The 27,898-nt window shown below is 40.9% G+C and overlaps 1 protein-coding gene across 13 annotated transcripts in view; it reads right to left on the bottom strand.

The window, feature by feature from the left end:
* Window positions 1–27,898, bottom strand: part of CADPS2 (calcium dependent secretion activator 2) — a 548,645-nt gene that overhangs the window by 119,842 nt on the left and 400,905 nt on the right. For 8 of the 13 annotated variants that reach the window (XM_045031264.1, XM_045031306.1, XM_045031338.1 and 5 more), the window contains exon 17: window positions 25,338–25,358. The exons of the other annotated variants lie outside the window; for them this stretch is intronic. In XM_045031264.1, coding sequence (XP_044887199.1) covers window positions 25,338–25,358 — 21 coding nt within the window. The remainder of the gene's footprint in view (window positions 1–25,337; window positions 25,359–27,898) is intronic. 13 annotated transcript variants of the gene reach the window in all.

The raw sequence follows: 27,898 nt of genomic DNA, 5'->3' as shown, positions 1-27,898 counted from the left end.
CTGGCCACTACGAACATTTTCTGATTTAATACATGAGAATAAAGAGGTGCAGCAACACATTAGATGCTCAACTTCTGCAACAAGAAAATTCTAATTCTCACCAAGGTCAGATATACAAAGACAGCAGACACAAGAGACTTTTTTTTCTTATTGTGTTGTCAATACAATGCCATTCTCACCAGATGAGTCATTACTGGCATTAGCAAGATTCATGCTTTTTGCTGCAGTTTAAATTCCAGGCATATTTTATCTGAATAAGAGCCTAAATTTTAGTTGATCTAAAAATTGGAAAAGTACAAAAACTGACATCATGTAATTAACTGATTCCTCTACCACTGCTTCCACCCCTCAATAACATTCTTTGAAGCAGAAGGTTCTTTTCTGCACTGCAGTGAAAACTAGCACTATTAAATAAAAGATGCTATAATAGGATTGCAAGGTACCCAATAAAAACTACACATGAAAGAAAACAAGTATAAATGAAAAAAAAATACACGTGAAACTAGGATAAGTTACTTTGGAATTAAAAAAAAACAGCAAAGAACATAAAGGTGGAATAAATATTACTAAATCTTTAAAGGTGCAATTAACTCATTTTAGTTTCAAATATAATATCCATCAGACTAAATCTAGGCAGACAGGAACAATTAACAATCAATTTGAAGAAAAAATTAATACAATAAGAATAAACATATTGACCAGACTATATCACTATCTTCATCAGGAATAAGAAATTATTTTTAAGTGTATTAATTGCATTGAGATAGGTGAGCTTCCTCAGTTAACAAAGTCCTTGCCCTTAAGAGCTAACAACCTTAAAGATGTGGGATGGAAACAACGCAGTACAGTACGATTCAAATATAAAGCAATGCATTATAAATAGAATGGGTCACAGAGCAGGTGGGTTTTTGGAAGTTTTCTGAAGGAGGTAACACAAGATGAGAACTCCACAAGCATTTTAGAGCCCTGCCTTATTCCATACGCATGTTCAGACATCATATGAGTGAAATTTCATACATATCTCCACAGATGGAAAACGCTACCTAAGTTTCTTTCTTATGTATGTACATTGCTACAGCACAATGGTAGATTGATAAGAAAAAACCCCCCTCCACCAACCAACCAAGACTTTGTTGTCTATTAAAAAAAGAAAAAAAAACTAGCTTGTGTACACAAAGTATTTTTTAAAGACTTACAACTCTGCCAAATCAAAACATCTCTTCAGACAATGGAAAGGCATATGCCACTGCCAAATTTCATGTGTCTACCCCAAAACCTGGGGCGGCTGTGTGTTTTTTGCTGCCCCAAGCACAGCAGTCAGGCGGCTTTCGGCAGCATGCCTGCGGGAGGTCCACTAGTGCTGCGCCAGCGGCGTCCCCGCTGCCGAATTGCCGCCGAAGCCGCGGGACTGGCAGACCTACCGCACGCGCACCGCTGAAAGCCACCTGCCTGCCACCCTCACAGCGACTGGCAGGCCGCCCCCCACGGCTTGCTGCCCCAGGCACGCGCTTGCTGCGCTGGTGCCTGGAGCCGCCCCTTTCCAAAACACAAGGACACTAGAGCTCTTTACAACCATTTAACAAGGGAAAGTGATATTTTCCCCTACTCTCCTCAAACTTAAAAAAGGCTGCCATTTTTGTGCCTCAAAGGTTAAAGTCTGATAAAGTTAAAAGCAGTGGGAAAAGACCCATTAGAATGGAAATACTCAGGCAACATTAACTGTTAATTTATTGTGCTTCATCTCCAATCTAAACCTCTTAATACCGAACAAAGTGGAAGACTGAAATACACTATCTTGACGCAAGATACAATTTTGGCCCAATTCTCCATGAGTGTGCTGCAATGTGCAGTAACCATGTATTTAAGGCTGACTGTAAAAGTAGTACTATCCATGAACAACTTACAAAACAGGCAAATACGTTTTTGCAGCAACTACTAATTAATTGCTGTTTAAACAGACTACATTCCCCACTGCTAATGTCTGCTCGGCCCAGCCTGCTGGAACATGCTGTGGCTGCGCCACCCGGTCTGGCCTGCCGGAGCAGGCTGCGGCCACCCTGCCCAGCCTGTTGGAGCAGCTCCAGCCAGACCAGAGACATCCTCCACGGCCCTCCCCAGATAATGTGGGAAGGGATGGGATGGGTAGAGTTGGGGGGGGGTCTCGGGCTAGGAGTGGGTCATGTGGGGAGTGGTCACGGGGTTACTCCCCTGACACCCAGCTTCTCCCCCTCAAAAAAATTTCCCACCAGTTGCTGTCCCATCCCGTCAGGGTAAGCAGCTGGCGTGCCGGGACACTTGGTTTACTTAGGTTTACCTCTGTGCCTGTGGATGCTCGAGGTAAAAAACCGTCTTGGCCCCCCAGCAGTTTATCCTGATGGCCTGGGAGCCAAAGTTTGCTGACCCCTGAATTATAGCGCCGGCTCATGAACGGGTTATAAAATTTTTCCATTTTTACTTATCCATCTTGGGAGGGTCGGCTTATAAACAAACTGGTTTATGATCGAGTATATACGGTATATTCCAACTGATTTATTTGATAATGATATGGTAAAAATAAGAAAGCAATTTTTCACTAAGTGTGCTGTGACACTTTTGTATGTTTATGTCTGATTTTGTAAGCAAGTAGCTTTTAAGTGAGGTGAAACTTGGGATATGCAAGACAAATCAGACTCCTGAAGGGGTACAGTCGTCTGGAAAGGTTGAAAACCACTGCATTAGAAGACCAATAAGCCAAATTTTAAAGGTTTTTCCCCCAAGCAAAGGGAACACATCTTTTCATTTTTGATATGGGCCTTATTTGTACAATCAGCTGTTATTTGGAAGCTCCAATATCTCAGGAATATTGGAAAAATATTCTGCTCTTCGTTTGTGAATATTTATAACCATTGTAAAGCAACCAAATACAAAAATCACCACAAAAAAAAAATGGAAATCTGTTCTGTCAGTCTTCATTATGTTTCTTCTCTCAAATGGTAAAGGTGTTTGTGAAGATATATTTACACTGCTCAGTTTAACACCACACTGCAGGAAACAAGCTCCTGCAAGTCAGTAAGTATACCTGTTGACATCTTTTAGTAAACAAACAGCAAAAGCCATCAATCATCTGTTTTCTACTTCACTTTCTCACCGAAGGAAAAAAGAAAGGCTTGGAAGTAATGGATGACATCTCAAGTATGTATTATCAGTGAGTCACATATGGTAGCAAGAAAACAAGCCGACATTGCTAACTGAGCTAAGTAAACTGACTAATCTCAAGGTTTTGAAATGAAAGATGACTACTTCATAGATTCAGAGAGTTTAAGGCCAGAAGGGGCCATTAGATCATCTAGTGTGACTTCCTGTATATCAAAAGTTTTTAAATTTCACCCAGTTACCCTTGTATTGAGCCCAATATCTTACTTCTATTTCACTAAAGCATAACTTGTATTTAGTTAAAGCATATCTTCCTGAAAGGCATCAAGTTTTGATTTGAAGATATCAAGATTAGGAGACCCCACCAATTCCCTTAGCTGTGTGTCTGAGTGGTTAATCACCCTCACTGTTAAAAAATTGTGCCTAGTTTCTAATTCAAATTTGTCTAGTGTCAGCTTCCAGTCATTAGTGCTTCTTATGTCTTTCTCTGCTAAATTAAAGAGCCATTTAGAACCTGGTATTTTCTTCCTATGAAGGCACTTTTCCAATGTAAACAAGTCACTACTAAAACTTCTTTTTGATAAGCTAAGTAGATTAAGTTCTTTAAGTCTCCCACTGAAAGGCATTTTCCTCCAGCCTTCAAATCATTTTTGTGGCTCTATTCTGCACTCTCTCCAATTTTTCAACATCCTTTAAAAATGTGGACATCAGAACTGGACACAGGATTCTAGTATTGGTTTCATCAATGCCATATACAGAGGTAAAAATCACTTCCCTAATCCTACTCACTATTCCCTCAGTTATACATCCAAGTATTGCACTGGGAACTCAGGTTGAGTGTTTCTTCCCAGTATTACACCCCTACCACTGTTTTCCATTTTGGATGTATGGCCTGCATTCTTTGTTCCTAGATGTATAACACGGCATTTGGCTGTATAAAAACACTTTTTGTTTGAACACACCCAGCTTACCAAGCAATCCAGATCGCTCTGTATGACTGCCCTGCATGCATCATTATTTACCACATCACCAATCTGTGTGTCTGTCAGGCCCTGCTGGCCTTGAGCCTGAATCTGTGGGGGTCATGGAAGTCATCACACTCCAATCCTCCACCTGGCAGCTCACAGACAGGAGTTGGACCCTGGCCCAGGAAGCCCAACTGAAACACAAGCCTCGCCCCTGTGCTCTGACTGGGAGAGCTCCAAGTCTCCTCCTGGGGCCACAGCCCTATTTCAGCCAGAAGAGGAAACAGGAAGCTATCTAAATAACTGGGCTCCACCCTGTCATGGACAGCAACACTGGGGTTTACTTGTTCCTGCATTCTGATTCTGACCTAGCCTGATTCTTGGTAGCTGCCTTCTGGTTCCTGCCCTCTGGTACTGTCACCTGATCCTGACCTCCTGATACCCTGACTATGTCTGCCTCCTGACACTTACCTCTTGGTCCAGCCCTCCAATTTGTCACTTGACTCTTATCTCCTGGCTTTCTGCCCTGATTCCTTGGCCCATGCCCAACGCTAACACCTAGGCCAGACCACCTACACCACAGCCCCGACTGCCCTTTTTAAGGACCAAGTATGTATACTACTGGTCAGCACTTTCCTCTGTTTGCCCATGAATCAGTTCACAATCACTGGTCCAGTGATTAATTCACCTTTTTCATCACAACGAGGTCCAAAATAGAATTTCATTGTGTTGACTGCAATACTTCCTGTGTTAGAAAATCATCTATAATTTTTAGAAACTCTAATGATGTTTTACTGCTGGTTGCATGAGACCTACAGTATATGTCTCCCCAAACTGAAATCCCCAATAACAAAACAAATTTTCTTTCTTCCCAGGTAGTTCATCCTATTCTCTCATTTGATTTGGTGGTCTGTAACAGACACTCCCAACCAGTAGTCCCTCCTGGGCTTTGTTAGTTAGCACATTGATTCATGTGCATTCAAGATCCTATGGTTCTGAGTTATCCATAACTCTAAAACAGATAATGGTGTTCCACCCCTGACCTCTTCTACCTGGCTCTATCCTTCCTGAACAGGTTATAACCAGTGTTTTAAATATTCCAACCATGCAAATTGTCACACTAGGTTTTAGTAATGTCAATTATATTAAATTTCTTCTAATCAATAAGAATCTCCAATTTCTCTTGCTTGTTACCCAGACTTCTAGTATTGGTATATAAGTGCATGAATAATTTCTTCTCTTCACATTCATTGTCAGATCAGTTCAATTTGTTTGTGACATGCACCCTCTCCTGCATTGTTAGACTCCCTCTTGGCTGCTCCACTTAGTCTCCACTGAGAAGTTTACCCCCTATACCTGTGAGATGCAAGCATCCCATTTGCACATCCCTGACTCCCACCTGGATGCCATCCAATGTTCCACAAAACCAAAATTTTCAATGTCACACCAGTGGCACAGCCAAGGGTTCATTTACAGTATTTTCTCCTTTCTCCTGCTTATAGGACCAGAAGGATCTCAGAGAGGATTACTTGGAATTTCCTATTCTTCAGCTCCCTTTCAAAATCTCTGAAGTCTTCTATTCTCTCTGTAGGTCCAGGTGACGCTGAGTCATTGGTTCCAATGTGTATCATCACCTGTGGAAACCGGCCAGATATTTTCATAATCCCATCCAGAGAGACTGTTGTTCTTGTGCCAGTTGCTGAATTCTCTGTCCATGTTTCTTAATGTGAAGTTGCTGATGCCAATTGTTGGCCTTCCTAGGAAGGTTGAAGAACCTGTCTTGGTAACTGCTTGCTTCATACCTGTTCTGTTTCCGACTTGCTCAGTATCTGATAATTTGATCCTTCTAGCCAGGTTGCATGAGTCCTGGTTCTGTTTTCCTTCTTGGTCACAAATTGCCAGTCCAGTTCTTCAGTTTCTACTCTCTCTGGTTCTCCCATCACCAATCCTTCCCTTTGTGGCATTAGTGGCAATGATTTCAAAATGTGATTGTCTAAGAAGTCTTTGTTTTCTTGGATACTGTATACTGAGGTGCTGAAACTTGTGCTTTCACAGCATGTAACTTCAGTGCTTAAAGTGATCTGAGGGACCATTCACTTTCTACAGAAATGAAAGTGACATCACATCTGCCTGACTCCCTCCTTCACATCAATTCTTGCTCCCACCAGGCTTTCATCAATTCTGTCCGCCCTCTCTCCCCACACACTTGTCCTGCAAGCAGGTCTCAAAAGAACTCTGATTAGTAACCCAGCTGGAATTGCAGAAATTGTATTTGCTGGTTCTATGACCCCTTTTGATCAGGTATTCTTTAAGTACTTTGTATCCTCTCCTTCAATCTGGCTACCAATTAGCATTTTGTGCACCAGAACTTTCTCCTATCTTTGGGCAGAAAGGAAAATATAGAACATCTAAAGTAGGCCAAAGAAGTTTGTTTCTTGTCATTCATATCCGCTGCCTGGTGTAGGACAAGACCTAAAATAAGGCACCATGGTCCCTTCTGCCAACTCCCTCAGAAAACCCCATTTGCAGCTCCTATGCACCAATTCACGAGCTCACCTGGCAGCTAACAAATACTAAGCCTCACTGCTCAGCTCAATCTCCTTGTTAATAGGGAGGGATTAACCATGTGCTCAGAGACTTCAAACACCAGGCCTGGTCTCACAGCCATGAGGCCTTATGTGGTGTTTAGATGTGCTTGTAATGATTAGAACTGGGAGCACTGGCTGTTGGGAGTCTGAAAGGACAGGAAACAGGAAGGAGGGGGGAGGAGTTGAGGAGGCGGAGTGAGAGTTACAGAGTGTGCAGTAGCAGGCTGGTAAAGAGGTTCCCACTGTAAAAATAAAGTCCTGTTGAAGTTTGTTAGTACCTTGCCTGATTGATACAATATTTTTGCGACGAGGATGGATCTTCTGCCTCTGAACCCACCTGCACCCTTTCTGCAAAGCCCAGGTGAGCCTCCAATTGCTTTTACTGTCTGGATCCATACGTTTGAGACTTATCTGCTTGCAATCAGTGCAACAGAGATTTCTGATGTAAGAAAGCGTGCTCTGCTAATCCACTGCCTTGGAGCAGAAGGGCAGCATATATTTTACACTTTTCCCCTTGCAGATGATAAATATGAGACTGCACTCACTGCATTAAAGAACTTTTTGTGCCAAAAGTGAATGTAGTAGCTAATCGCTACAGATTTCGCCAGCGTGAGCAGAAACTAGGGGAGACTATAATGCAGTATATTGCCTCCCTGAGGAGTCTGATTGTAACTTATGACTTTGGGAATATGGCAGTTGAGATGATTAGAGACCAGCTCATTGAGAAAACAACCATGCTTCATGTAAGAGAACACTTACTTCTAGAACCACAACTTACACTAGAAAAAGCAATAACCATTGCTACTCAGATTGAGTCAGCTACTGCTGAAGCCAAAATAATGAACAAAGATACAGGAGGCACAGTCCAGGCTGTGACTCCTTCGCAGAAAAGTTCACTATCGCTGCAGACAAACAATTGCAAGAGGAAAACGAATAAAAAGCCACTGAATCAGTAAATGCAAAATACAGTAAAAGCTTTAGCTGAGGATCCCCACAACACCTTGCAAGCTACACAGGATATCCAGCAAAAGTAGCTCAGTGCAATCATTGCAAAAAGATTGGGCATTTTGCTAAAGTATGTCACAGTAGCCAGTTCCATCAACAGGTGCATGTAGTTACAATACCAGATGTTACTGTGCTGAGTGTGGACAAAACCACTACTGCACATATTCCAGAACAGATAAAGTGCACTGTAAACATTTCCACCATACCCTCAGGCAAAGCACACTCTATTCAGTTAATGTTGGACACTGGCTCAGCAGTATCTATACTACCCGATTCCATTTATTTGCATTACTTTAAAGATGTGCCTCTTACTGAATCCAAACTTCAGTTGGTGTGCTATTTGAAAAGCCATATTCCAGTATATGGCTGCCTGCCAGGAATAGTTACTTTTGGTGATTGCTGAGTTCTACATTGTCCACAAAGGCACTCCTATCCTTGGCAGAGATGTATTGGCTGCTTTAAATCTCAGGGTAGTTAATGGATGAATTAATCTTCCTCAGCAAAGCACTCTTGCGGTACACACACCAGTTTCAGCTGGGACCCAACACAAGGTTGAGGAGAAACTCAGCTGTGCTTATGGGTTTCTGTATAAAGTTAAAAGGCGGAATAATGTGATGCCTGTACGACAGAAATTATGGCGCTTACGATTTCCAGTCAGGGAAGCTGTTTCAGAGGAACTTAGAAAACTTGTTCAAAATGATATTATTGAAGAGATTAACTCCTTGGAATGGGTTTCACCTATAGTAGTGACGCATTCGCCTTTGTGTGGACTTAAGGGAGCCAAATAAAGCTGTTGTGATTAACAGCCATCCTCTTCCTCACATAGAAGAAGTATTTGCGGAACTCTGCGGAGCAAAGATGTTTTCTACTCTTGATTTGCAGAGCACATACCACCAGGTTATGTTGCATGAAGACAGCAGAGACCTCACAGCATTTATTACACGAGGAACTATTTCATTTTAAACGTGTTTCATACGGTCTCACATCGGCCCCAAGTGCCTTCCAAAAATGATGTAATTGATTCTGAAGAATCAACATGGAGTTCAGTGCTATTTGGATGATATTATCGTGTTTGGAAATACTTCTGAGGAGCATGACAATAACCTGCAGTCTGTACTAAACTTAATCAGCAAAGCAGGCCTCAAGCTCAATAGGTCCAAATGCAAATGTAGACAAACCGAACTCTCCTTTCCGGGGCATACAATTTCACAGGCTGGTCTAAAACCTGGCAATTTCAAATGCTCCTCCTCCAACAGATTTGCAAACCTTACGTTCCTTCTTGGGTCTTACCTCCTGGTATGCAAAATTCATTCCCAATTATGCTTCTGTCATTGAACCATTATGAGAATTACTACGGAGAAGTTCAGCCTTAGTGTGGATGACGGATGCACAAGCTAGTTTTGAAACAGTGAAAGACCTGATTGTACATAGTCCAGTACTTGCACTATTCAGTCCTGCATTGCCCACAATTGTAACTACTGAAGCTTCTGATTATGGACTTGGGGCTGACCTCACACAACTTCAGGAGGACAACACAGAGAGGACTGTTGCATTTTCTTCAAGGACACTGAGTAATGCTGAGAGAAAATATTCTACAGTCGAAAAAGAAGCACTTGCTTGTGTCTGGGCTACTGAAAAATGGAGAACTTCCCTGTGGGGCCACACGTTCAAGTTGTGCACAGACCACAGCCCTTTGATGATGTTGCTCACCATGACAGGACTGGGAAGAGCAGGATATCGTATTGCTAGATGGTCTGCAAGACTACTCTTTCAATTACGACCTGGAATATAAGCCTGAAAACAAAAATGTGGAAGCAGATGGTCCACCGGAGGATGAGGATGTAGTAGTTGCGTTTATTACAAACACTCTTACTGCAGTTACAAGAGAACAATTTCAAGCTGCTTGTTCAGCATGTCCAATTCAACAAAAACTATGGGAATTTCTGACAAAGAGATGGCCCAGTAACCCTAAAAACCTTGACCCAGTTTTGTTGCCTTATTTTAGAGTTCGGGATGAACTTTCTTTGCTCGATGGCTGGGTGCTACGAGGTCCACACCGGCTACTTGTTCCAGAAGAATTACAGTCAAAACTCATACACCTGGCACATGATACTCATCAAGGAATTGTCAGAACCAAACAACGACTATGAGATCTGTATTGGTGGCCAGGGATGGACTCTCAAACTGAAGCACTCATAAAATCTTGTGTCACGTGCCAAATGCATGATAAGACAGCAGTGACATGTATCTCTCCATTACAGCCTGTTCCTCTTCCTGTATCTGCATGGGAAAAAGTGGTGATTGACATTGTAGGACCCTTTGATACTGCTCCAATTGACTGTTGTTATGCCATCACTTTAATAAACTATTTCAGTAAATAGCCTGAAGTAGCGTTTACATCACAAATCTCTTCTGCCACAGTAATTAAGTTCCTCTCTTCAGTTTTTAGCAGGGAAGGTAACCCCAAAGAACTGGTTTCCGATAATGGTAGTCAATTTACTTCCCTGGAGTTTGAAACCTTCCTAGCAGAGAGGAACATTTTACACAGAAGGTCATCCCTATATTACCGTCAAGCCAATGGGGAAATTGAACAGTTTAACAGAAGTTTGAAATAGATTTTGCAAACAGCTAAACTGGAAGGGCGATTGTGGATACCCTTCACTACTGATTTCTTGCAAGCATACCGGGCTACACGACATGCCACAACGCAAAGATCACCTGCAGAGTTACTGCATGGGAAACGGATGAATGCTAAACTGAACATTGCTGCATTGTTAAAGGCACGACCTGATGCCCCAAACGAGGATGATGTGAGAAAAACAGATGAACAGAACCAAGCAAAGTATAAGGTTTTCACAGACAAGCAGTGGGGTGCTAAGGAACCAAAGTTTGAGTGTGGTTCCTTCGTTATAATACGAAAACCTGGAATCTTACGCAAAGGGGACCATAAATTCACAGCTCCTCTTAAAATCATAAAGAAGAAGAGACCTTACACCTATTGACTTTCTCATGGGCGGGTATGGAATGCTTCTTATCTTGCACCTGCCTATGCACCAAGAGGAGATTATGCCAACACCCAGTCTGCAGTGGATGACTTCACCATAGAACCAACACAACAAGACATTGCACTGGAACCAGGGCTTGAGAGACAGCCTGTCAGACCCAAACGACCACCTGTCTGGAGTAGAGACTATGTTATGTACTATCTACAGTGTTTTCAGTGTAATATTTCTGACAATAATATAGCGTCTTGTTTCCTATTTGTTCCTGTGGTTAGAACAACAATGTTTATTTTAATTGGGAGAGTTTCTTAAGAGAGGAGGGAATGTGGTGTTTAGATGTTGCCTGTAATGATTAGAACTGGGAGCACTGGCTGTTGGGAGTCTGAAAGGAGGGGGGAGGAGTTGAGGAGGCAGAGTGAGAGTTACAGAGTGTGCAGCAGCTGCAGCTTGGTAAAGAGGTTTCCACTGTAAAGATAAAGTCCTGTTGAAGCTTGTTAGTACCTTGCCTGATTGATATAACACCTTACTGAGACACTACAAACAGACCTGTCTCATCTGGCCTGTTCAGGGGCCCACAGCCTAGCCACATGACCTTCACAAAGAACAACCAGAAGCATGAAACACGCAACTTGCCAAGTTCCTCTACTTCCAAACACAGGATCTGCAGCTATGCCCTCCAAAATTCCTCTTCCAAGTAGTGCTCACCTGTTTTATAGGCTTCTTCAAGAGGATTTTCACCTTACGTGAAGAAAATGCTTAGTTTATATCAGAAGTTATTCAGTGAAAAAAAATGTTATTTCAATCATTTGGAGGGCTGTTTTTGCCCATAAAAGCAGCCATGACTAAGATTATATTATACAATGTATCATTTTACACTATTTTCTTTTTTTTTCTTTGTATGTGTTTTGCAGATGCATGTATCAGGATCTCACATAGGAGTGAAAAGTCTCAAAGGATATGAACTCCATGGAATGCCACTAGATCAAAAGAGAAAGGAGCATGGTTTGTTGATTAAATCAGGGAACTGGGAGTCACTCTCAGATAGTACAGTGATAAGTGGCGATACAAAACCCTAAGGGTATGTCTACATTACCAGATTAGTTCGATTTAACTTAATTCGAATTTGTGGAATCGACCTTACAAAGTCGAATTTGTGTGTCCACACTAAGGACACTAATTCGACTTTGTGAGTTCACACTAACGGGGCAAGCGTCGACATTGGAAGCGGTGCACTGTGGGAAGCTATCCCACAGTTCCCGCAGTCCCCGCTGCCCATTTGAATTCTGGGATTTCCCCACAATGCATGCTGGGGGGAAAAATGTGTCGAGGGTGGTCTTGGATAACTGTCATCATTCAGCGTGCTTTCGGACGTCTCAAGGGGAGATGGAGGAGCTTACTGACTCGCTCGGATCTCAGCGAAACCAATATCCCCATTGTTATTGCAGCTTGCTGTGTGCTCCACAATCTCTGAGAGAGCAAGGGGGAGACCTTTATGGTGGGATGGGAGGTTGAGGCAAATCGCCTGGCTGCTGATTATGCTCAGCCAGACAGCCGTGCAATTAGAAGATCCCAGCGGGAAGCGCTGTGCATCCGGGAGACTTTGAAAGCTAGGTTCCTCAGGGAGCAGGGTAACCTGTGACTGTTCAGTTTCTTAACAGAGAAGCTGAACCTGCCCCTGCTTCAGTTACTGTTGACTTTCTTCTGTGGTTACATACCCCATTCATCACGTTTCCCCCCTTCCAACACACGTTTAAAAATAAAGTTAATGGAACATTGTTAATTAACAACGTTTTCTTTATTAATGAATTCGCGTTAAAGGGTTGAAACAGGGACGCAGACTGTGGTGGGTAGGGTGTGCAGTGATGTTAACACCGCTTCTACACTCGAGGAATGATAGGCTCCTGCTCCTAGAGCGGTCTGCAGTGCCAGACTGGTTGTTTCAACGGAGCCTGCCATCCCTCCTTTTTGGGACTCTATGTGCGGGGGCTATGTGACCTTGTGGCGGGGGAGGACGGTTACAGATTCTCCTGCTACGTGGCTCTGTGGTCCGGGACAAGGACCGCTGCATAAGTTCTGTAACCACCCTCTCATGCCACAAAGTCACGTACCCCCAGCCCACACAGAACATGGAAAACACCTCCCAGACCGACCAGGGTGCCTACTGACTGCACTGTGTGTGTGACCTGCTGTTGATCCTGCCCCCGTGTCTGTACCCTGGTAAAGGTGACTGTCCTATGCAATTAACAACCCCCTTCCCCCCCCCTTCACAGACAGTCTTCTGTAGAAAAACTTGACGGAAATAGTAATTAACAGCAAACTACTTTTAATAATCAACTACACAGTTAGGGGATGAAACTAGGATTGGGGCTTCGCTGAGCCAGGAAGGGAAGGACTTCTCAACATTTAGGGAATGAGAGCCTTCTTGTATTTGTGCACTCTGCAGGGGTGCAGTGACAGTTTTCACGGCCCCTGTCGCCCCTCCTTCTTGTTACTTTGGGTGAGGGGGGTTTGGGACTTTGTGGCGGGGGAGGGCGGTTGCAGATACAGTGCAGGGGGGCTCTGTCCTCCTGCCTGCGGTCCTGCAGAACATCCACAAGGCGCTGGAGCGTGTCAAATTTTCCCTGGGCATTTCCTGTGTGGCTGGTCAGAACATCCAAGCTCGGACTGCTGTCCAGAGCGTCAACAGAGTGGTGCACTGTGGGATAGCTCCCGGAGCTACTAAGGTCGATTTCCGTCCACACATAGCCTAATTCGACATAGCCATGTTGAATTTAGCGCTACTCCCCTCGTCGGGGAGGAGTACAGAATTCGAACTAAAGAGCCCTCTAGGTCAAACTAATTAGCTTCCTGGTGTGGACGGGTGCACGGTTAAGTCGAATTAACGCTGCTAAATTCAACATAAACTCCTAGTGTAGACCAGGCCTAAGATGGGTTCCTTTCGCCAGTGTTACTGGTGACTCATATTAGGCTGGGATGTGCCTACTTAAAAAGCAGTCTGTCTGTTTCAGGCAGCCCCTACCTCCACCTACTGTCAAAAAAATTATACTGTATTAAAAGGGGATATCTTAAGCTATGTGAATTTGTTTTTTCCTCCTATAGTTTTCAATGAAAAGGAATAATTTAACATAGCAACTAATTCATAAGATAAACAGTATGTGACACCTCAGACAGACGAAGACCAAGCAACAGATCTTTACTTTGTATTTTATAGTAATGGTCTTGAGGTCACAACCAAGACTGGGGCCGCGTGGTGTTAGGCCCTGTTCAAACAAGTAGTATGAAACAGTCCTTGTCCTGAAGAGCTTACAATTTAAATACACGACAGAAAGGATGGGGTGGGAAACAGAGGAACAGATGGAGGAAGTAACTTGTCCATTGTTACACAACACTATAAAACCCTGTTGGAGAGACATTTTGAGTCTTCAAAAATCCCAACACAGCCCACTTCCAATGGAATTACCAAGAACTGATCCTTCTGAGGCTGAAAAAATTAATTTTCCTACACCAAAATTATTTTATAATCAATACATTTATGCCTTTTGATTTTAAATTTCAGTTGTGTGCTACAGATATTCTAGGATTATGGAACTACAGACAGGAGTGCTTAAAATAAACTGAAATAAAATAATTACTGTGAATTAAACATAACTCATTTCTTGTTGCGATATCTTTAGGGAAATATGTTTACCATAGGCACAAACCTTTTCCAGTTTAATATCTTTACCATTTTGTATTCTAATAATATTCCCTAACAACAAACTAGTGATGCCACATGAGGGAGTGGGGAAGGAGGAGAAGGGGAAATATGAAAAAAAACTCAAATAGTGTTAAAATCAGTTTTATCTAATCTGGGACTGCAAGATATAAAACAATTGTATGTTTATTGCATAATGTCCCTACAGGGCAGAGTTAAGGTTATTTTGGGAACCGTAGCAGTTTATTTCTTTCCATAAGTCAGTAGTATGTCCTCTCAAACTTAACTACATCTTCACATAGTTTTTTGTCTAGGAATGTCCTTAGTTTTTAATAATTAATAAAAATGACATCTACAAATACTAAACAATTCTGAACCCCAAAAATAACATCACTGTGCATTATATCTAACAATTTGATGACATGGATTCTCCATCTTAAATCTATTTTTATAAATAACTTTTAAGGGTAGAGTCACCGGTATATTAGAGCAGCACAAGGCAGCCAGAGCCCATTGTCCACTTAAGATGGGTTTACAGCTGCTTTGAATAGCCAGAGCAGCTGAAACAGCTGAATCTGGTACGCAATTGACTCATTAATTTAGAGAGCTGTGTTAGTGAGACTGTAACTATGTGAAGGGCTCCCCTTGTGATTCTTCCTCAGTTCTCCTGGTTGTGTTGCATCAATGAACAGCAGAGCCATGACAGCAGTGCCACGGGGAGCCTTTGAAACACTGATGCCCAAGCTATTATGCAGCCACAGAATCTTTATAAAGCAGTGACAGCTAGGCCAAATCATCTACCAACTCTTCACTCATGTGTCAAATCTCTCTCTCAGAATCCACCACAACCAACACAACTGTACATGCACATGTAGGAAAGATGGCAATTGTTTGGGTTACCTCTGATGTTACAATGTCTGCATTTGAGGGTATGGCTACACTTACAAATCTGCAGCGCTGGTAGTTGCAGCGCTGGTCATCCAGCTGTGCAAGGCCAGCGCTGGTGTGTGGCCACACTCACAGCTACCAGCGCTGGTGTGTGGCCACATTTGCAGTATTTGCAGAGCTGTTGGGAGTGATGCATTATGGGCAGCTATCCCAGCATTCAAGTGGCAGCAACGGTGCTTTTCAAAAGAGGGGGGTGGGGTGGGGCGTAGTGTGACAGGGAGCGGCGGGAGAGAGAGAGAGTGGATTTTTGGAGCCAACACTGTGTGTTAGCTTCCTGACTTGAAAAATCAGAACATGTTCTCGATCCCTTACCCTTAACTCTTAACTGCAAACAGCCTGCAGCCAACACTACTCCCTTTCTCCCCTCTGCCCCCGCTGTTTCTGTCAAGCAAACACTCCCTCCCTGCCTGCCTCATTATCTCATTTGATTGTTCACAGATTGATCACAGCAAACAGGAGCTGTGTTTGTAGATAAACAGCTCCGGGATCAACGGAGCTACAGAGCTCAGAGTTCACAACAAAACAAAGAGAGGCTGCATAACAAAACAAAGAGAGTAATTTATAAAAGCATTCTGGGATACATCCTTATACCCTGGAGGCCAATCACAGCGCTGGTGTGTGGCCACACTTGATGACCAGCGCTGCAGCACCAGCGCTGGAATCCTTATTCCCCATGCTGAGTGAGGTGTACGGCCAGCGCTGCAGCCAGGGAGTTGCAGCGCTGGAAGTGCCCTGCAGGTGTGGACACTTACTAATTGCAGCGCTGGTGGAGGCTTTCCAGCGCTGCAACTCGCCAGTGTAGCCATACCCTTAGAGTTACCTGAGCCTGTCTGTAGCCTAGAGAATTAGACATCACAATCATTAATATTTTAGCTTAATCTCAGCCTAATTTCTTCAAATATAGTTTATTCAAAGGACTTCATTTAATTTTAACTACCTGGAAAGTCTGAAGTCTCTGTTATTTAATTGTTAAGCTCATTTGGAATCAAGTAAAAACTGCTATAGATGCTGAATTTCTTAACTCAAACTAATTGATGGATTTTCTTGTACATTCTCAAAAAATTAATTCTGTACTGAAAGGGTAAGGACTATTTATCTAAGAAGGATACACTACATTTTCCTTACAAAACAAAGAGGATGAATTCCTGCTTTAAGGAAAAACAGAACTCAACCTTAACTATGGAGCTGTAACCAGTGACTCCATGATTATTACTTAGGAGTTAAATAGGTTTTGTAAATCAAGGGTCTTAAAACATTCTATTAAAAACTTAATTACCATTATTTCTTTAGAGCCCCAGCTCCTGGAGTCACATGCGAATCATGAGGATCTCAGCTCTCAATTAAAAAAATTTCCTAGGCCTCATGATTTTGAAGAAAAAAACTTCAAAATGTGAACCCTAAAGATTAAAAAACTGGAAGGCAAATAAAAAAGAATACAAAATGTATTATTTTTTAAAATCCCATCATTTTTAAGCCAATTTTGAATGCTTGAGTTTGGCAATACTGACACTACTGCTCTATAATTTTCTCCTTTTATAATTTAATTTCTCTTCAAAAGTGAAAAAGAATTAAATGCTTAGTTCTGGGTCAATCTTTGGTTCCACTGGTGGCTACAGAATATTTTATTTCAATGGAATAAAGCCCTGTATAAATAAACATAGCAAACTTTAGATCCATATGAATAAGCTGAGGATGAGAGTGTTTTCTTATGTTCTCATTTGATTTTCATTTAGTTGCATAGTAATCAGAGTCCAACAACACGATGTTATGTGATTGTGCAGGTCACTGATTTTTCTTTGTTCATTCAGTGAAATGAACATGCACTGAGAGCTTTAAATCACCATGAAGCCCTCTAACCACCTGCACAAGTGACTCTCTACTTGCCTCCTCAATTTCAATAATGTTTGTAGTGTTCTTGTTTTTCCTCAGATAGATCCTTGTGAGCTTTGAGGGCATTTACATGTTTCCCTTCCTTTAGAAAACTTGTTTCTAATGATATATTACCTGTGAATTTATTTCAAATTAAGCAGACACAGGCTGTGCTACTACTGACCCACTATAGCATGGGGTTCACACTTACTTCAGACCTCAGCACTTTGACTGGCTGAAGAGTAATATGTGCATGATATATATGGTATGTTTTTGAACAGCTGCAAAGTCTACAGGAGCCTTTGGTATGATTTTCCCCTAGTCCATTCTCTTCAGGTTCTTATAGCACATCCATCACAACGGTATCCAATTGGAAGAAGAGATCCAATGTATATAATGAATAAAAGAACTAGACTTCATGGAAATCTCTGCAGTCTGATTGGCTCCTGCACCCTCAAGGAACATCCATATACCTACAACAAATACGGCCCCTTCAACTTCCCAACCATTTGAAACTTAGTCCCACATCCTCAACCCCTGTAGCACTCATAAGACAGGCTAAGCCTCCCCAAATCCCAATGGTGAGTAATTTATTTAAAAAATTAACTTTAAAAGCTCTTATCCAGCCTCTGAGTCAGGGGGTAGAGCCTAATCTAGTCCTGTTTTAAATAACTTTATGGGCAAAAATATTCATTTCTGAGGAGGGAGAATAAATGGGGTAAGTGATGAATGGTTGCTTTATTATAAATACAATGTAAATAAAACATTATTCATTGTGTGTGAATGGCGTCATCTTCTTCCTAAGCAGCATGGAGGTTGAAAGGGAGGGAAAAGGCAATGGAGAAGATCACATTTCCATATTGCTCATTGGAGTGGGCTCCCTGTTTATGAACTAGTACAGTAAACTCATCTAATACCTCAGACCTTAATCAAAAAGATATGTTTATTACTACACAGAGAATTTATATCAAGTTATATGCCAAATATTACTGGTTATTAATATGACAATTCATAAAATTACCTCAGAAATATATATTTACATATAAAAAAGCTACATTAGAAGAATGTTTTTACGGTTGCAAAAAGTCAAGTACTCAAAAGTTAGGATATGCCAGTATTAAGGCTGCTTGTGCATTGTCATAAATATAAAGGGAAGGGTAACAACCTTCCTGTATACTGTATTATACAATCCCTCCTGGACAGAGGCACCAAATCCTCTTACCTGTAAAGGGTTAAAAAGGACCAATAAGGGTACAAGATACTTTCAAATCAGGGGTGGTGGAGGCTTTTGTTCTGTCTGTTCCATGCGGCTTTGGCCAGAGCAAGATCAAAAAAGCAAACAATCCAACTCCTATAGAGTTAGTAAGTATTTAGCAAGGAAATGCGTTAGATTTACTTTTATTTTGGCTTATGAATTTTCTCTGTGCTGAGAGGGAGGGTATTCCTGGTTTTCTTTTTGTAACTTTAAAGTTTTGCCCAGAGGGAAACCCTCTGTGTTTTGAATCTGATTGCCCGTGAGACTATCTTCCATTCTAATCTTACAGAGGTACTCCTTTTACCTTTTTTCTTTAATTAAAATTCTTTTTTAAAGAACCTAATTGATTTTTCATTGTTTTAAGATCCAAGGGTTTTGGTCTGTGTTCACCTGTACCAATTGGTGAGGATATATTCTCAAGCCTCCCTAGGAAAGGGGGTGAGGGGTTTAGGGGATTATTCTCAAGCCTGCCCAGGAAAGGGGGTGAGGGGTTTAGGGGATTATTCTCAAGCCTGCCCAGGAAAAGGGGTGTTGGGCTTGGGGGGATATTTGGGGAAGGTAGGGCTCCAAGTGGCCCTCCCTACATGTTTGTTTAAATCACTTGGTGGTGGGAGCATTAACTAATCCAAGGTACAAGGAAGGATTTGCGCCTTGGGGACTTTTTAACCTAAACTGGGAGAAATAAGTTTAGAGGGTCTTTCATGTGGGTCCCCACCTCTGTACCCTAGAGTTCAGAGTAGGGAGGGAACCCTGACATGCATAAACATGACACTTTCATGGGGATGGCAAAACGTGTGTTTGTTCCCAGGACCATCTCTCAGCAAAATGTCAAGTCTCTGCTGCAAACCATGGAGGCATTAGAGCTCTTAAAATGGTTGGAAGAAAAAATTATAATGGGAAGTGTTAGAAAACCTTAATATGGAGGTTGCTGCTATTTCACTATAATATAGCAATTATACTGCCTGAACAAAGTATCTACAGCTATGAGAATTTCAGCAGCCCACGCTATAAAGAATGGCATATGGTATAAGTAAGTTACATGGTGTATTGGCTATTGTAAATGTTCATTTTTATTCAGACAGGGTTTTCTGTATAATTCAACGACATAGGAGAGCTAAGCAAAATATCATCCAGACTGCAAATACATCCTGTCTATGTAAATTCAGCTTACACCACATCTTCCATTAAAAAGACAAAACAAAACAAAAACCTAACTAAGGTCTTCTGGGAAAGCACTCTGAATTTAGTTCAATTGAGACACTGTGAAAATGAGAGCACTTGGGGGTTAGACCTGGGAACCTGGCAACCACACTGCTGAGAAAAGATTCTCATAACACAAAGAATTTGCATGTTCACCTCTGTATACCTTTTATTCAGGACACCTTTTCATTTCAAGATCCTATATACAAAATCTATTGCATAAGTTAAGAGGTCAGTGATAATCACTAAGAGATAGTCTTCCCTTGTCTTCAGCTACAATGTCAGATATAATGTTATGGATAAATCCAATACACATTATGGGTCCAGTCATGTTTTCACTGAAGTGAACAGCAGTTTGGTCATTGACTACAATAGGAGCAGGCCCTATTTGTCTATCTAGAATTAAGATATGCAAGATCCATTAGTATTTGCATCTTTTTCAGGACCTTTTGTGATTTTCATTGGATAAAAGTGTTTCGTGTGATCCAAAAAGCTTTTTCCTCACAATGTATTTATTGTCATTTTACCCATTCCTGTGAATTGTCTGATTTATTTACAGCTACCCTTTTTGTAAAAAAGTGAATTTAATTATGCATTTAAATGATAAATATACCAGAAAATAAAAAATAATTGATCTTCCTAACATTGTTCATCACTCTTTTCTCACTGTGAGCAAAGGGCTTTATTCATATTCATTCCACAATATATTCACTTGCCAGTGCATCCAAAGAACAATTCACTATCCTCTAAGACTTAGCTGGATGATAATGAACTTATTTTAAAGTGTGCAAAAAAACCCAAAGTGAGGGATAAACACAAAAATAACGAAGAAAAATGAAGAAATAAACACACCATATAATTTCAGTCAATTCCTGTACTATTCTCCATTCCCTCCATTTCATCATTTTACATTGCTCATATCAATGGCTTGCAGGAATAAGAAGTAAGAGCAGTAAGTCTGTGGTGCACATAAGAAAATATGTCCTTAAAACAAATAACATACACCATAATGGTACAGCAAAGAGGAGTAAAGCAAAGGTATAAGGATTCACTCTATAAACACATTCTAATCATATAACTGCTATTCGTAACTTGTCACCACTGCTATTGTGCTGCAGGTTGCTCAGTTCTTTTAAGTCTTTGTACTATTTTTCTATATTCTTCACTTAAAATTAGAAGTCAGTTGGTCAGTAATAAAAGTACTTTTAAAAAAAATATATTGTATATATATTTATATATATATATATATATAAAATGGCTGTTACAAAGAGGTAAGGAAATCTTTGTACGTGTGTGTGTGTACAAACATACACATTATATGTTATAAAATATAATTATAAAATATATGTATGTATAATACACCTCTACCCAGATATAATGCTGTCCTCAGGAGCCAAAAAATCTTACCGCGTTATAGGTGAAACCGCGTTATATTGAACATGCTTTGATCCGACGGAGCGCGCAGCCCCACCCCCCAGAGCACTGCTTTACCGCGTTATATCCGAATTTGTGTTATATCAGGTCATGTTATATCGGGGTAGAGGTGTATATAATGTGTACACACACACACACACACACACGTCCTTACTTGTTTGTAACAACAACTTGAAGAATAGAACCTGCGTATACACTATAAAAATTGAAAGAATTTTAAAATCTAATTTAATTTTCACCATATACAGCATCTGTAGTGAGTAAACAAACAGCAAACTTCTCCTCCCTGAGGAAAGGGACAACTGGGAAGCCCACTTCACAGCAGCTGTCTTCCTCACTCCATCACTAGCATCAAGAGGGAGCCCCAGCCAGTCATCTTCACACAGCCTTCCATCATCATCTGAGCCTTCTTCTCAAATGGAAAGTGACCTCATCCTGGGAACATCACCAAGGCAACCCCCACACTGTTGCTGATATAATTGATATTGCAGTGGTACCTCAAGGCTTCATGGATCAAGGTTCTATTGTGCTAGGTATTGTACATATATGTAATAAAAAGGCACCAAAAGGCACACATGCACACAGAAAATGCCCTCACATACATCAGACCACTAGTCAAACACACTAAGGCTCCAACACTTCTCTTTTACAGGCCATATTGCCAACTCCTTGACCATAAGGCACCCAAGAGAGCTCCTATGCTGCTGGAGAACAGGAACCTTCAAGAGAGTGGAACCTGAAGACCTCCCTCCCTCCCAAATTGCAGACACAACCATCTGCTGATGAATGTGAGATCAGCTGTCAATAAATCCAGCACTGAACATCATCTGATTTTAGACAGAACACCCAAACTTGTCTGCATCACTGAGACATGATTTAATGACACTTCAAACATGTTCTAGTCTAGTCTGGAGGTTTGGTGCAAGTGCTTCACATAGTTCCATGAAAATCTGCTTCCTCATTGGGAAGTTTTGAAGCCATTGCTGGTCATCCCAGGTTTCCAAAACAATCTGACTCCACCGCACGGTGCTGCTTCTCCTGAACCAGAAGTGACAGTACACCCAAAGGTACACTATGGTAATACCAGCATTCACTATAGCTACACCAGGGGTAGGCAACCTATGGCACAGGTGCCGAAGGCGGCATGCGAGCCGATTTTCAGTGGCACTCACACTGCCTGGGTCCTGGCCACCGGTCCGGGGGGCTCTGCATTTTAAATTTAATTTTAAATAAAGCTTCAACATTTTGAAACCTTATTTACTTTACATACAACAATAGTTTAGTTATATATTATAGACTTCTAGAAAGAGACCTTCTAAAAAAGGTTAAAATATATTACTGGCACGCGAAACCTTAGAGTGAATAAATGAAGACTCGGCACACCACTTCTGAAAGGTTGCCGACCCATGAGCTACACCATGTAAGCTGAATAAATTGTCATTGACTCTCAAGGTCAGCCATCTTCAACTTGCCAGAAAGCTCTGTCCAAATTCCATCCAGTACCTCAACAAGTGCCTACTCCACTGCATAACTATTTGTCCCACAATACAGAGCAGAAGCAGAACCAAATAATCATCCCATTGCTGCATATCTTCCACCCAGTTTGGCAGGGAATAACAGCGAGGGGCAACGTGATCAGGAATGGCCATCAGCAAATGTGTGATGGCAGGGGACAGTACCAACAGCACACAATAAAGCGGTTCCTACGGTGTCTCCCTCTGAGACACAGAACTCTAGCATGCTGCCCAAAATGATAGTGCTAATGTCATATTGTCAGGGATGAGGACCTGCAGATGCACTTGCCTAGTTGTTAGGCAGCCAATAAGCACTGCTAGGCTACAGCAGAACCACCTGATTGGCTAAGGCAGTCAGTTGGCTTGTTCTTAAGCCCAACAGCTGCAGAGGATGAGTGACTGCTCAATGCACAGGCCAGCAGATTCTCTGCCTCCCTGTGCTCAGCTCACACCAAGCCCTGCTCCTGCACTGACCCAACCTCATTCCAGCCTAGATCCTGCCCTGTCCCAGCCTTGTTCCAGTCCTGTCCCAGCCTCGCTCCTGTCTGGGAACCAGCCCTGCTTCTGCCTTCCCTGACTCCAGGTAATCTGGTTCTGACCCTCAGCTCCAACTCTGTCTCGGTCCTTGGCTCTGCCATTCAGACTCCAACCATTAGGCCTGACTCCTGCTCTGACCATTAGGCCCAACCACCTGTGACCTGGTCTCTTGAGACATGTAACAGCAGCAGCAACGTGGACACATGTATACATGTGTACACTGTGTTATACCCATGTGCAGCACAGCATAATGTAGACACCTGAAATGGGTTTGGGAAACATGTGTGAGCATGTACAAAGTCCTGTACTTGAATACATGCACCGGTGTAGACATAGTGAAAGACAAAGGGAGGCAAAACATCAGTCCTGTTCCGCTTCAGTCTCAGATGCCCCAGTCCAGAAATAAAATGTGGTCTGCAAGGCAAAGAAACCTAAGACCCCCAGGGGCTACAGTCCAGAGAAGGACTCTCCTGAGTTCCTAGAGGAACAGACAGACCCACTGTTCATCATGCTGCCAGAATCCCCAAGATTAATCATGCTTGGGGAAATTAGTGTCCACATAAACAGAACTACGATTACCACAGCATCCGTTCTTTGGTACCTCATGGTAGCCATGTCTTTCTCATAGGCAAGCCCACATCCAATATTGCCAACCCTAAGTATTCAAAAAACCATGAGTGAGGCCCCCACAAATCATGAGTTTAGCTTACCATTTTTGATTTTTTAAAAAAATACACATTTTGGGTTCTCTTTATTTCCCTTCTGGTGGTGTTGGGCCGTTATGGTTTGTATTTTCAAGCCTTTCTCTGTAGCCATGAGCACTAGAAATTTTATTTTTTTTTAATTGAAAACTGGGATTAGAACAAAACTGCATAACTCTAGGAGCTGGACCTTTAAGAAAAAATGCAGAATACACAGGATTCATGATAAAATTGCAAAAGTTGGCAGCACCATACTCTTAGCCAGACATGCACTGAGCCTCATTTTTAGACTAGGAGTGAACACTGAAGATTTAACAAACATTTTTATTCCACCACTTTATCTAGGTAATAATAATGGCCTTTCTCCCTTCCCATCAGGAGAGTGACTGAGCAAGATTCCTGTTGCTAGTTCAAGTTTCCGGTCCTGATCTTAAAAGACATCTCCATCCATGACCTCTCAAAACTGCTCTCCTCCGTAACAATGCAGTTTACAAAGATCTGAATGAAATGTGAGACAGAATTAAGACATCTTAGCTATTTTACTGAGAGCATTTGACTGTGGAACTAGGTTTGAAAGGAGATTAAGCTAATCCAATCTGACCATTTTTAGGGGTGTGTGTGTGTGCGTGCATGCACGCACATACACCCAACAAACAAACTGGGCAAAGCGGAAAGCAGAAGACTCCATGGAGCACCCATTTGGGTGGTAATGGACATTGCAGAAAACACCAGTATATGGAGAGTTCAGGTGGATCAATGAAAATAAGCTAGTCAATTTCACTGTGGTTTTTAATAAGTTTCACTTTCTGATTCTCAGACATTAGAAAGATATTGTCATGTTTCAACTGCAAACAAAAATAAGAGAATATTTTCAATTTAAACAATTTTTTGCCACTAATCTTTCCCCCTATTTCTTAAAGTTTTATTGGAAACAATTACATTTACATGGGGCCAAACATTAAGGTCCTTACTCAGGACACCTTCTATTAATTTCAATGGAGTAAAACCTGAGTAAAAACAGAGGGCCAAATTCAGGATTTAGCCCATTATGTTTCATAAAAGCTTATACTCGGAAAACCTAAAGTTTGGGTCTCAAGTAATTTGACAATGTCCCTTTAATTATAAATTTAGTCAATTAAAAAAAACCCAAAGAAGCTATTAATGAATTCCTCTGTGTATATTTTTCAAATTAAACAAAATGTTCTGTTTGAAGAATGTGATGAAAATATTATTCTCAAAACTGTATCAACCTCCAGAAATTACAGAATTTTACAATTATCTAGGTTGTTAATAAATAATACACATCATATGTATGTTTCACTATAGGCAAACAATGCATGGACTATACTCCAAGCACAACTTTAATTGTAATATTTTATTGTGTTCTGGTTCAAATGCTGGGATTATTTAAATAAATTAATAAATTAAATTAACTTAAATATAATACACTGAAAGCAATGGTACAATCATGCATACACACAAATAGTAATCACCTGGATCCTTCTCTGCTGTTGCTAAAGTGCAAGAAAAAAGAAATGAAGACACCATCAGAGAAAAATACAGTGTTTAATTTAACCCCATTAAAGCAGAACAAATATCAAATCAGGCATTTCAGTGCTCGTCTATTTAAAATTTCTGACTGACTTTAATGTATGCATCCAGAAAACTACATTTGTTGCTCTTCAAATAAAAACTTGACAACCACAAATCAGTTTGAGAAAAAAAGCAGGCACTGAAAAATTCACTTTAAAATTCAATAACATTAAGCAATTCAAAAAATGAATTAATCACATGCTATTCATCCAAAAATAGATAACATTAATAATGATATTCTGAACAGACTTCCTTCTTTGGTAATGGAGATATGTGGGGAAAGGAGGTAGAAAAATGGGGAAATGAAAGAGGATTAAAATAAGCTGAACTCATGTTGAAATTTTGATAATGGTATTTTCTATTTTCATCATGTATTTAAATGTATAGTACATTTTCATTTCAAATAATACAGGATATTTCTTAATCCCCGATTGTCCTGTTTGAGTTTTCACAGATCACCTGACTTTTCCCATTGAGGGTGTAATGCATGTTTTTTTCCATGTAGTCCTTGTTGATTTGCTACTCCCATCTGACTATATTTTAGGAACAGTTCTCTTTCTGGTTTATGCCCAATGACTGAGCCTGCATATCCATCCCATATTGTGCTTGGGAAATTGGTGAGAGAAAAAGCAGTAAAACACAGAATAAGGGCTAGTCTACACTTACCGCGCGGGTCGACGCGGTGAGTTCGACTTTCCGGAGTTCGAACTATCGCGTCTGATCTAGACGCGATAGTTCGAACTCCGGAAGCGCTAGTTCGAACTCCGGTACTCCACCTCGGCAGCTGGAGTTAGCAGAGTCGACCTTGGAGCCGCGGAGTTCGGTTCCGCGGCGTCTGGACGGGTACGTAGTTCGAACTAGGGTAGTTCGAATTCAGCTACGCTATTCACGTAGCTGAATTTGCGTACCCTAGTTCGACCCCCATTCTTAGTGTAGACCAGGCCTAAGAACACTGTATGTTACTATTGTTATGATAACCATCTTTGTAGCTTTATTCTGTACTTCATTGTTATTGATTTATATGTAGCCACTATAACCGCTAGAGCATGTGGAGTAGGCTGATGTTTGACTAACTGAAGCTGGTTTGTTGACTGGAAATATTAATTGATTAGGCATCAGTTCCAATATCCATGAATGCTGTGCAAGTTACATAATGCTTAGATGCTTCCCACTGTCCAATGTAGGGAGTAAGCAAGTAATACTTATTGTTATGGGGTCCCAGAACTCCATTTCAGTACATGAAGACAGACCAGGATTGCTATCAATCTAAAGAGACTCAATGCAAGCTATTGGATAAGGTATTTGTCATATGAGGTTTTGGTGCCAATAGGGATTTAGGACATGTATACTCTCTCTTGTTCTTTAAAAAATGTGTCTTCTTGATGTTATGTATTTGTATATATAAAAGAAAATTTAGAAGATGGACTTCTGTATCTTGGGCTTTCAATTATATGCCTTAGAGCAAGCTAATTATGCATCAGACGGGGCAGGGGCTTAGTAAACCTCAAAGAAATTCACTTTAGTCAAAATATATAGTGGGCCAAATTTCTGCTTTGGATGCTCACATGGAATTCCTGTTTATTTCAGTGGGAACTATATGTGTGGTTTAAAGTGCAGAATGTGGTCCACAGGAGAATTGCATTCCCACACTTTTCCAGAATAAAATTCAGAACCTCTGGGCAATGCTGTATTTTTTTTTAACTGCAAATAAACTGTTTCTACATCCAACTTAAAATTAGTAAGTTTTTAAGTCTTTTACAGGCTTTAGTGGTGTCTAATTTATTTTTACAATTTTTATACCTATTATTCTAACAGCTCTGCTAAAAGCTCAAGATTATTGAACAGCAGAAGTCCCCATTATGAGTATGCATACTATTAAAGCTAAGGAAGAAGAGGTATCTTGGCTCTCTCATTTAAAAAAAAACCCTAATATTCATCCTTCTTGGTTTAACACAACGTGATATCATAATTAATTATGATAAACTGGTTACTAAGGTTGCTTCACATTGTTACTGCTGTTATATAATATTGGTTGCTATAGTGATGAAATAGCTTTTTTTCTTTTTTTTTGGTTAATCACTCATGAGATTGGTTAACTCATGTTTGTCAGTGAGTTTGACCAGAGATGGAGTTAAAAAATAAATAAATAAATAATACTTCTACAAACATTGGCCTCTTTTCATTTCACTGGGTTTTGATATCATTACTGTATTTAATTCCAGAATGTTATTACAAATTATATTAAAATATTTTAATGTTTAGTAATAACATGTAACTCTTAAGAATATGTTATGGTCTTTCTTCTGCTGAACTAACTCAACTACGGTCTATGTTTTTTAAAAATGAGATTCATGCCTTTTTCCTGATCCTAAAGTTAACTCTGTAGCAATATACAATGGATGACTGGTACACTACCTGATGCGTTCTGAAAATAATTTTATTGCATTTATGGCTTCATAAA

The sequence above is a fragment of the Mauremys mutica genome, chromosome 1 (assembly GCF_020497125.1).
Source record: "Mauremys mutica isolate MM-2020 ecotype Southern chromosome 1, ASM2049712v1, whole genome shotgun sequence".
NCBI classification, from domain to species: Eukaryota; Metazoa; Chordata; order Testudines; family Geoemydidae; genus Mauremys; species Mauremys mutica.
The sequence above is the reverse complement of the archived record's forward strand: the minus strand, read 5'-3'. Positions and strand labels throughout refer to the sequence as shown.